This window comes from Chinchilla lanigera, unplaced genomic scaffold (genome assembly GCF_000276665.1).
Source record: "Chinchilla lanigera isolate Chin_1 unplaced genomic scaffold, ChiLan1.0 scaffold00076, whole genome shotgun sequence".
Taxonomy (NCBI): domain Eukaryota; kingdom Metazoa; phylum Chordata; class Mammalia; order Rodentia; family Chinchillidae; genus Chinchilla; species Chinchilla lanigera.
Window position 1 is genome coordinate 806,849 of NW_004955477.1, and position 11,806 is coordinate 818,654.

An 11,806-nucleotide genomic window follows, 5' to 3' on the forward strand; every position below is an offset into this window, starting at 1 on the left:
CTGGGTAACATGGCTGGGAGAGAGGGTTGATGGAGTAGTGTCCTCAAGACCTTAGGACCCATCTTCTCCCAGAGCCTTTTCTGTGTCTGTGACCAGACAGGCCATACCTGTCAACACCTTTAGAAAAATAATTCAGGTGGCATCAAAATAACATGAAAAAAGCACCTCAGCCAACAATCAGGGCTTGTGACCTATATTGACATAATATCCAGAGACAAGTGTAGAACTGGGGGCCATAATCAAGGCTTTGGGAGCCAGAGCTGGCCTGCTGGCTACTTTTATATACTTGTAGGAAGATAGTGTTTGTATTTTACATGGTTGGAAAAATTCCACAGTAACGAGAGTATTGTATGAGATGTGACAGTTGTATGAAATACAGATTTCAGTGTCCTCAGGTGTTTCATGGAACACGGGTGTACCCATTACTAACGGTAGTGATTTTGTTTTGTCATATGTAAAACGTAAAGTTACAGTTAGTAACATGAATGTCTTCTCTAACAGAAGCATTCTGCTATTCCTCTCTGAGTTGCACTACCCACTGTAAGTAGATTGGCCATGGTAATGGCATATAGCAGATGGTACTTGGTAGATCATTGCCCTCTTTAGGGATTAGTCCATGGTCATGTCACACAAGTGCCACAGGCATTTCTGCAATGGACACAGTTGATGATTTGGCCTAAATCTCTCAAAAGGAAATGTTCAAACTACTCTCTCCCAAGTTCATTGCCACCACCCAGCAAAGTTTGCTCTGTGCTTTTTGGTTCTAAGCCGTGCCTCTCTTTAATGTGAAGTCAGCTCAGGAGGAGTGGACATGTAACCGGTGTGTTTCTCTTTGTGTTGTAGTGGTGGTCTCAAGGAAAATGATGTCATAATCAGCATCAATGGACAGTCGGTGATGTCTGCCAATGACGTCAGTGACGTCATAAAAAAGGAAAGCACCCTGAACATGGTTGTCCGCAGGGGCAATGAAGATATCATGATTACAGTGATTCCTGAAGAAATTGACCCATAGGCAGAGGCATGAGCTGGATTTCATGTTTCCCTGAGACTCTCCCGTGGACAATGCATGAGAACTCTGGGCTGCTGGCAGAGGACACCCAGGACTTTTGGCCGCCATTTTGCTCATTCGGTGGAAACGCCCTGGCCAACAGAAGCCTTCTTGATAGTTTGCAGGCAAAACCAGTGTAATGTTGCCGATGTGCAGGCAGAAGCTCCGCCCTACTGTACCCTATGTATGCAGCGCGCTTTTTCTTGCCAGCTTGGGCTGTTCCTGCTTAGTCCACATTTGTCTCCTTTAACTGAGTCATGATGCTAGTCCAACTAATGCATTTGATACAATGCATAAGTAACAGGAAGCTCTGGGAGCCAGAATGGTCCTAGGCCTGTTTATGCTTTGCTCCAAGTCAGTGCCCAGAGGAGGCCGATGCACCGAGACCACGAATGGGTGAACGATGGCTTTCGAGAAGGCCAAAGTTGCCTCTTTTAGGATTCTCTTTGGAACGGGAAGTATGACCTTGAGTTTGAACTATTAAAATATTTCTTCATACATTTCTGTCTGGTGTGCTGCTTTTGACAGCTGGTTGCAGTCATTTTGAAATGAGCATGGTGTCAGTGGGCTCCTCATTAAACCACACTGTCCATGCAAAATTGAGCTCTCAGTCTTGTAAGTTATTTCAAGATCACCCCCATCAGATTTGCCTGTGTTACACAACTCTGCCTGGCCCCAGTGGCTAATGAAGTAGGCCTCAAGAACAGTTCTACTTGCATCTGGAGCTTTTCAGAGTAACCGAGCCTGTTAACCCCATGCATCATACAATCAGTTAACAAAGGTTTTCTGGGCCTCTGCTCCGGACCAGGCACTGGGCCAACTGTGGAAGGCCAGCCAGAGCAGGACAGATGCGGGACCTCCCTCCCTGAGCTTCACCCAGGAACATAGGTCTCCTCCTGAAAGGCAGATGGTTTAGGAGACCATGCCACAACTCCAGGACTGCCCTATTATAAATCCCCAGAATTCACAGAGCTGCAACCACTCTCATTTATCCTGAGTCTGAAATAAGAACTAGACCTTCAGTCTTAGCGAATTTGAATGGGCTCCCTCAATATGTCTGTGAACAGATGCAGCTGTAAGCCTGTAAGGCAGTTTTCTCTCCAGGAAAGTTTTCTGAGAATTTGGAAAGCTGGACCCAAGGAGACTGTTGCAAAACCTCAGCTTAGAAGTGTGCACAGGCTTATAGGTCCCTGTGGTGAGCACACATGAAAGGTGAAGCTGTTTATATAAGAGCTGAGGGTCAGAGGCTGTGTAGTGGTCAGTAGTGAGAATGGCCTTGTGTGTGTGGAGGGGAGTCCAGGTCTCCAGAGTGAAAGCTTAATCTTTCCTCCACCAAGAGGTGTGTAGGTCCACTTTGTATCTGGAAAGGCCGTGGAAGGCCAAAGGCTCAAGCTAAATGCAGGAGCAGTGCTGTGAAGCAAAGCCTGCATCAGTACTATGGCCTGACATAGCACAGGCTGCCCTTTGCTCTCTGCTTGGACGATGTTAGAGTCAGGCAGGAACCAACAAGTCCTCTCATTCTTAATGAGCCTTAGTTCCCCTCTGTGTAAAAAAAGGACTAATAATAGTGCATCCCTGGCACTGTCATGGCACATGAACGTGAAGTAAATACTGACGCTCTTGTTTTCATCATTAGCCTGCCACGGTTCTGCCCGTCAATGACAACCACATTAGCTAATATCCGCCTGGTGCTATGTGTCAGACACTGTGCTGCACATTTGCTATTTATTAGCTCATTTAACTTTCAGAGCAGTTCTGAGGTTATGTATTTGCCTTTCATTAAGAAGAACTTGACACTCGAAGGCACCTTGCTGTAGCCGTACAAGTAGTGAATGGTGACTTGAGCCTGAGAGATCTGAGCCCATGGCATCTGCACAGTGCTGCTGGGCCACCGTCATCTTTTTAAAAACACAACTTTGTCCTAAGTGAATCCTAAGTACTATTTTGCCCTTGCCCCATCTGAGCATTGGGGAAAATGCTCATATCTGGTGGCAGAGTAACGTGTTTTTCTTGGAACGTGTATGGTAAGGGATCCCACTGGGTTAACGTGCTAGCCTCCAGCCGTGCATGGTAGCAGTTTGGTTGGCTTTCACAGTGCTGGGCAAGTTTCAACAGATGCCACTGTGTTCAGGGCCAAGCCCTGCTGAGGCACAGCAGGGGAAGTGTCTGGAGAATGGCCTTTAGGTTCGAGGTTATTGTGAAAGCTCCCTTCTCCAAGGGTGGTCATCACCATTGGTCCAACAGCACCAGCTTTTCCAATTGTCTGTGCTGACTGCGATCACTGGGAGGGGCTGCCCGAAGCCCTGGACTAAACAGTATAAGATGCACTGCAGGAGAACTGATGTCTGGGTCTTCTTAGTCGCTCTGACCATGTGATGATTCTGGGTGTGGCCTGGCATTGGCTTTTAGCTAGGAGAGCAGAGCCCCAGGTTGCCCAACATTTTCAGGGGTGGTTTGAGACAGGGTCTATGCATTCCAGGCTGGCCTGTAACTCACTGTGTAGTTGGGCTTACAGATGTGTGCCACCACCCAGCACCAAAAAGTACTACTATTCCGCAGCTGCCCCAAGTGCCTTGCAGCCCGCCTGAGGGCATAGGAATCCTATACTCGCTCCTGCTCTGACTGTAGCAGCTTCACACTTGGACTTTATTACAGATGACTTCATTCTGCAGCCTCTCTGGATGATTCCACACGTCTACTCCTCCATTATGCCTGTGAGGGACCCCTCCCATCCTTGAGACCAAACAGGAAGTCTGACGCTGACCATGCATGAGCCCACTGTTTTTCCTTCCTTAGTGGGTTCGGCCTGTGTGCTATTACCCTTTGTGCCTCAGCGTACGTCTTAATAAAGCCTCTCCTGGATGGAATAGTCCCATTTGTCATTTCTAACTAGAGTGGAGCATGATGAGCTGGTAACACCAAAGGGCACTGGTACTGATCGCCACCCGCAGCCAGTTCTGGGACCACTAACAGCAGCTAGTGCAGCGAAAGACAGAGCAAAGAATAGGTGGGAGCCGTGATCTCCAAGGGCCCAAAGAATTCAAAGAGTTCCCGAGGCCTGCCAGTAGCTTCTGGCTCAGAGCAGCAAGGAAGGCCATTAATACCAAAAGAACTGGTGGCTGCTGGCATTCAAAACTCAGGGCTGTTAGCACTAAAAGAGCTGTGCTTTGCCAAATCATGATCTCTGCATGAACTGAGCAAGAGTCTTCAGATGGTTGGTATATCTTACAAGCTGGAATAGGGACCCTGCCCTCTAGAGCACCCAGAGGGAAAGGGCGGACAAAGGTGACCATTGTCAGCCTGCTCAAGAACCAAATTGCATTTGATCTCCATCTTACGAGGGGCTAAGAATCCCTGTTCACACCTGGGTGAATCGAAAGAGCAGCCAAGTCAATCCTGTTCTCACTGTGTCCATCTTGCTCCTCCCTTCCAGCCCAGAATCAGCTTAAAACAAGAGTCATTTTGCCACCCTCCATCAGAGCCATCTGCTGCAGGACGGGGAGTGGTCCCTGTTCTGAGACCGTTCTGAGCAGTCTCTCCTTGTGCACCCTGCTGCTGGTCTAGAAGATGGGGCAGGGGTTTGTGTTGGGACACATTCTGAGGGCCCTGGCTGGCAGGCACGGTAGAATTCTGTGCATGATCAGAGGGAGGGCTGTGAAAGTGGGTTTCATGCCCATGAGCTGACCCAAGGGCAGGTGAGAAATGTTCATAAAAGGAATACAGTGGATGAGGAGTAAATGCTGCTCTAAAATGAATATGCATGAGGTATTTACAAGAGGCAAAAGTACCATTGCTGGGAATGTCTGCGCCTGCACCTCACGAGCAAGTTGCATACATACCTCATTTAGCTCCCTCAGTAACTCTAGGGAATAGAAACTGTTTTCCTATTTTATGGATTAGGACATTAAGGCCCAGAGAGACCTTAAATAACTTTTCCCAGATCACCCACCTGGTGACTGGTGGCGGTGTGTGTGTGTGTGTGTGTGTGTGTGTGTGTGTGTGTGTGTGTCTTTGAGGCAAACTATAGAGATGGGGGAATAGTATGGGGACAGTGGGGGCCCAGGAGCACACTGATGAACCCTGCCCGGCCCCCAGGCTTTGGGGGATCCAGTTTAAATACTTCTAGGGATTCACAAGCCCCTTCCTTACTGGGTGCCTGCCTTCCCATTCCACCTCTGCATTTCCCCCAGAACTCGGTTCCCTTTCTCCAGTAAGCTGTTCTTTTCCTTGTATCTGGACCCAAACACACTGTTCCCTCCTCTCTGCATGGAAGCCCTTCCAGCTGCTTTGCCATCTCTTCCTCCAGGACCAGAGATCTGCCCAGTGGGCTTCCCTACCAGGAGCTTGCAAAGTTTGCCTTGTGCCTTGTGAATCATGACTGTTCTTTCCTGTGGGGCTGTAGTCTGTGGGGCCATAATCCAAGGGGACAGGGGCATGAGGAGATTTTCCTTAAGCTTCTGATGGTTCACTGAAATGAAGTGAGGATAGATGGACTAACAGGAGAAAAAGCATTCACATTGATTAACATACATGTGAGCCTGAGAATGTGAACTATAAAATGAGAGAGGTTCAGGTGGTTGAGGCTTAAATACTCTCTTCTTAGGGGAGGGCGCTGTAGACAATTTCAGAGTAGTAAATGATTTTTAGGAGAAATGAGTGGGTCCAAAGAGCAGACAAAGGTCCGGGAAAAAGTTCCCTTGCATTGTGTGGAGGGGACAAGTTACGGGAAGGTGAGGGGCACAGCTGCACTGTCGACCAGATAAAGCCTCCCAGGTTACCTCCTGGAGCTGCCCCCAGGAGAGGAGATGACAGGTCTGCAGGGTGTGGTGAGGACTCTAATCTTTGGTCTCTTTTTTTCCAAGTTATTCGATGAGATTCTATAACACTTCTGGGAATGGAACTTTCCTTCATCAGATAAGGGAACTTGAGAGAAATTTAAAGCAAGCCTTTATCTACTCTCAGGAAAAGAAAGAGCTTCAAAGATAATCCAGACATGCGGGAGCTGCAGGTCAGAGGGAGGTCAGAGAGACCTTGGTTCTGAGACATTTTCTCTAGCTCAGCATGTCACAGCACCCTGCTTTGGGGCATTGTTTCCCAGTGCTAACACGGCCAGGCCAGTCAGTCTTCTCCATTGGGACCACTGGTGCAGGTGGGCAGAGGGTGTCAGCCAGTGGGGATGAGCTAAACAGATGATGTGGCCTGCGTCTCCCTGGATGGGCAGATTTCCTGTAAATTCAGGAAAGGACCACCCTGGCACACACTCTAACTGAATTCACCTTTGTGACTAGCCAGTTGTGTGGGGCACATGGGGTGTGGGGACCCGGAGAAGAGGTGGGCTGGGTGAGGGGAGGAGGGCTAGAGTAGCAGGAGGCAAATGGGGCAGCTGGGGGCCTCACTCAGGTGCAAGTGGGTGGTTTGTGAAAGCATCTGAAAGACCTCAATCGCTGGGCCTGGACAGGAGGAGGCTTCAGGGTGGAGACGGGGAACCTCCCAGTCTACATCCAGGGCCAGTGATCCCCACTTAAAACCATGGCTCTCAGAAACACTCGTGGCCAGGCCCAGTGTGGGGAGCACCCGAAGTCACACTTTAGATCCCAGTTTGGGTTTTAGTAGCTGTGAGATGGGAGACAAGTTTCTTAAATTCTCTGCGCTTCTGTGGCCCCACTGGAAGCTGCTCTGTGCAGATGAATTGTACACGCGGAGAGAGGGGGGCACTCAACATGTGCGCATGCTCTGTCATAACCGGCTTAGCGGTCCCTAACTTAGGGTGCTCCTTCCAGGTGCTTGTGAGTGATATGTTTTGTCAAACATCCTTTGGAACAGGTGGGGGAGACAGAAGGGCCCAAATCTGGAGAGAGGCAGGGCCAGATTTGTATCCACACGCCTCTCTCAGAATGGTCATTTGAGGCCTAAAACATATTTTGTGAGAGCGGCCACGAGACTCTTGAAGTTCCGGTACCATGGTGCCTCCCCTCAGCCCCACCCTGCTCCCACTCGCCATGTCTTGGGCCATGACAGACATTGTCTGGTCTGTGCACCAACTTTCGTGTCTGAGATCTCCCTGGAAAAGTGTCCTGAGTGCCCCAGTAGTGTTTTACTTGGGGTAGTACGCCCCGGGCACCTCACCCTCACCCACGCAGAGGGGCCCCGCAGGGCAGGCTTCTCTCTGGCTAAGAGAACTTGGGATGTGCCAGAGGAGGTGATGTTGCTCACAGAAAGAAGTCTGAGTGCCAAGAAGGATGTCAGTTGTTGGGATCAAATCGCGTCTGCCTGTTGGAAACACACATCAGTAGGGCTGGCCTTTCCAGAGCACCAGGCCTGGTTCTAGGACAGCCTAGCGGCGCTGCCTGCCCGCTCTGCATCCTGTGTCTGTGGCCCAGCTGGGCTGACTCACACCCCCTGCTACTTTCATCAAAATGTGGGTGGAGCACACTTCAAGGAGGGGCCTTCCTGCCACTAAGCCGCTGTTTTATTTAGGACTTAAAGCAGTGATTGCCTCAGTGTGGGACCCCTGCCAAGAACCATCAAAGAGCAAATGAAATAAACACTAACAAATGCGGTTTTAGTTTTAAATGAAATAAGAGGCTGAGACTCTATAAGGAAACTGCTTTCTGCTCGCCGTGTCTTACCAGGAGCGATACGTGTGGTACTACCACCACCCGATCCCCTGTCACCCTGGCTTCTCCTTCTTGTGCACCACCATTATCTTCACCGCTAATCACTGTGACAGTGTGTATTATCTCTGAGTTGCCTGATGAAATATCGCTGGAATCCCCATCTGAGAGATGAGGACATTGAGGCACAAAGCAGTTAGCAGTTGAGTGACTGGCCTGACGTGACCTAGCAAGGAGGCGGAGTAGACAACACATTAGTACCCTGGTGCCTGGCCCAGGGCCCTCTCTTAACCTAAGGCCATGATCTTTTTGTGCCTTTTCCATTGTACTCTCTTCTAATGAGTCATTGGTCTGAAGCGAAACTCAGGAAGAAGAACAGGCCTAGCACAAGGCCCAGGGAATACACTCTAGAGATCATCTGCCTAGGGCTCCAACTTCCCCCAAATCCTCCAGAGTGAGACTCCTCACTTTTCAGCCATTTCCTGGCTTCTCATTCTAACCCATTCCCCCCTTGATTAATTGATTGCACTGATGGTTTGATGACTGAAATTGAGAAAGGTGGGGTTGATGTGGGAGAAAATGAGCAGCTGTCTTGGGCTGGTGAGAACAGACCTAAGTGAATGGAGGTTTCTGGAGTGTTGTCTCAGACACAGTGTTGGGCTCAGGTTAGTTCCTCCTTATAACCTTGGTCATGTTCTTGGTCCTGTGAACTTATATCAGGTGCTGGTTTTGTGTCCTGCACTGTGTGGAGTCCATAGTCACCATCCCATTGAATTCTGGCAGCACCTTAATGCACCTTCCCTCTTTCTAGGGAAGAGGGCAGAAGTGCAGAGATGTAGCTAACCTTGCTCAAGGATGCATAGCCGCTAAAGTCAGAGTAGACGATGCAAGCCAGGCTGTGTGCCTCTGGGACCTGTGAGCTGGTTCCCAGCACCGTGGCCACCTGTGTGGCCAGATTACCTAAGCAGAGGTGCCCTGGCTGGCTGGTTTTGTCCTCTGGAGCCACAGAGCCCAATACCCATCCTGAAATTGGGAAGAGGAGAGGGTGAGACATTCATCGATCATAATTTTCTCATCAGTAAAAATTACAGTGTGTTAAGCCGAAGATCCACAAAGAGTAGAAATGCTTAAAAGTGTTTCTGAATGGAAAACTTATGCCCACACAAAAGGCTGAACACAGATGTTTACAGCAGCTTTATTCATAACTTGGGATTTGGCATTCATAATTGCCCCAAATTGTAAGCAGCCAAGATGTCCTCCAGCAGCTAACGGATAAACAAACTGTAATATATCCATACAATGGAATATTATCCAGTGCCAAAAATGAGCTCTCCAACTATGAAATGATGGAGAAGAAGCTAAATGTGTACTTCTAGGTGAAAGAAGCTACTCTGAAAAGGTACAGTATACTGTATGATTCCAACTACAGTAAGTCACTAACTTACGAATGAGTTCTGTTCTGGGAAAACGTTTATGAGTCAGATTCATTTGTAAGTCTGACAAAGTGAGTCTTACATACCTTTGACACAAGTATACAGTGGAAAGCATGAGAAAACCAAGCACACACAAAAATACAGTGAGTCCAAGACTGCACTGCACTGCTATACACTGTCACAGTATACAGGAAGCACACAGCAGCACGGCTGTGACAGTGTGCGGCAGACGTATGAGCTACTACTGTGATTTGTTTGCACCTATGAATGTTTGTAGCTGAGAATTCCTTTTGTAGCTGTGAAAGTTTGCAACCCAAGTGGTAGTAAGTCAGGGACTTACAGTATATAACATTCTGGGAAAGGCAAAATTATGGCGAGAATAGAAAGATCAACGGTTGCTACAGGGTAGGGGACGGAGGGGATGAATGGGAGGAGTTTTATGGCAATGAAACTTTTTGTAGGTTATTACAGTGATGGGTACATCCTGATGCCTAAGCCCATAAAATGCACAACACCAAAAGTGAACTCTACTAGAAGCTGTGGCGTTGGAGAGACAGTGACAAAAATGCAGGCTCATCAGCTGTAGCTAATGTATCACTTTGTGGAGGGTGTTGGCGGGGGGTGTCAGTGGGGTGCAGTGGGTATATGGGCCTTCTGTATATTTTCTGTTCAATTTAGCTATGAACCTAAAAGTGCTCTAAATAGAAAGTTAATTAATTAAAAAAAAATTTAAAAACTAAACACTAAGAGACACACAGTCAAGCCCTAGAACAAGAAGGAGGCTGTCTGCTCAGAAAAAGACTGCCCTGGCGCCCAGCAGCGGCCTGTGTTGGACCAGGCTACAGCTCTTAGACAGGTGCCCCAAACAAAGGTGAGCAGAGACGTCTCATCACACAACTTCCCAGAGGGAGAGATTCCCCAGCAGGCTAAAGCTTGCACACTTAGCCTGAAATAAAAATGAAAAATTCCTCTGCAATTGCTGCCAGCATAGCAGACGGCTCCCACGTGGCTCCAAGTGCATTCCTTCCAGCCCTCCCTGCCAGTGCCTCTGACCCCATCTCTTTCCCATGACAGAAACACATGTTCCCACGAAAGAAAATCTGCTGTGGACTAAGGGGGCCCAGGGAAAATGTGACAAGATAGACATATGCTCTGTGCCTTGGGCGCATGTGGCCCTGTGGTGCTCCAGTTAGGCCGCCCTCACCACGCATTTCTCCGTGTTATATGCACGGACACTTCTCCCAGGGCAGGATGGGGGCAGTGGCCTGTCCTTGTAATAAAAATCGGAGCTGCCTCCTCCATACAGCCGCCTCCCTCTCCTGCGCTCGTGGGCAATACTTCTTGTCTCTGGCCTTGTCCATCCGCCCAGGCTCATCTGCCTGGCTCACGTGCTCACCGTCCTTCCTTCATCTTGCCAAGTCCTTGACAGTGTTCAGATTGCTCAATCTGGTACAACCTCATCCCTGCTCATGCAAGGTCCTCTTTCCTCACTAATTCATTCTGTAACTTTACTACTTCCTCTTCACCAAGGAAAAACCTACATGAACCGTGCAGATCTACTTGCTCTGGGTTGACTTAAAAATTAGTAATGGAGATCACGCATTTGAACAATGCATTATTAGTCTTCCACTAGCTTTACTGTGGATGACAACCCTGACGTGTGGGTTAGACATGTGGGAACACCGATTCCTCAATTGAACCTGCACATCTCTGATGGGTGACTGGAATGAGGTGAAAGGCTTGGGATCTCTGTCTTCATGGTGTTTATGTCTCCTTTGGTACCTTAACCTTTGGGTCAGATTCTGCTCTTTCTCACATAGACATGTTGATCATTTGAGAAATGTTTTGTCCCAAGCTATAATACAGGAGTAACTTGACCTAGACTTGTGTAGCCCTTCTCTTCCCCTTCAAGGCTACACTAGCAGCTACCTTGACCAGGAACGCTAGACCATGAAAGGAGGGAAAAGAGGCGACCCCTGGAAGATCTCTGCCAATTCTCAGAAAACATATGAATATTTCCCCCGTTATTACTTATCTGTATCTGTAACTCCTCAACTCCCTTGGAGAAGCTGATCTGTGAGCAGAGTTCTGTCTTCACTGTTCTTTGACCATTGAAGAAAACCTTTATTTTCCTCCAACTCTTAGATGTTGGTTTTTCCATGAGATGAGTTTCTGGACCTGAGTTCTGTAACATAATCACTAATTTTACGGTCAACTTGGCAAGGTTAAGGGATTCCCAGGCATCTGGTAAAGTGTTTTGCTTTTTTTTCCTGAGCGTGTGTGTGAGTTGTTTCTAAAAGACATTAGCATTCGAGCCAGTAGTCTGGGTAAAGAAGAGGCCCTCACCACTGGAGGTGACCCTCTCCAGACATGCAGAGAGTGCTGATAAAACAAAAGGCAGAATTGGTTTGCTTTCTCTCTATGTGAGCAGGGATATCAGCATTTCTGCTTCTTGGGTCTTCAGATTGGGACAGGAATAACAACCTGCTTTCCTGGGCCTCCAGCTTACAGATGGCAATGATAGGACTTCTCAGACTCCATAATTGCATGAGTCATTCCCTGCAGTATGTCTCTTTCTTTTTTTTTCTTTTTTTGGTACCAGGAATCGAACTCACAACCTTGTGCTTGCCAGGCAGGCACTGTGCCGCTGAGCTATATCCCTGGCTAGTATGTCTCTTTCTGTATTTCTTTATATTCTGTTGGTTTTGTTT

General features: G+C 48.3%; 1 protein-coding gene across 1 annotated transcript in view; it reads left to right on the forward strand.

Annotated features, from left to right (window-relative positions):
- Positions 1-1,548, forward strand: part of Htra1 (HtrA serine peptidase 1) — a gene marked incomplete at its 5' end in the record, with an annotated part of 47,270 nt that extends 45,722 nt beyond the window's left edge. Inside the window, 1 exon segment of the mRNA XM_013503081.1 lies at positions 844-1,548. Within this exon segment, the coding sequence (XP_013358535.1) occupies positions 844-1,012 (169 nt within the window).
- Positions 1,549-11,806: the final 10,258 nt, after the last annotated feature.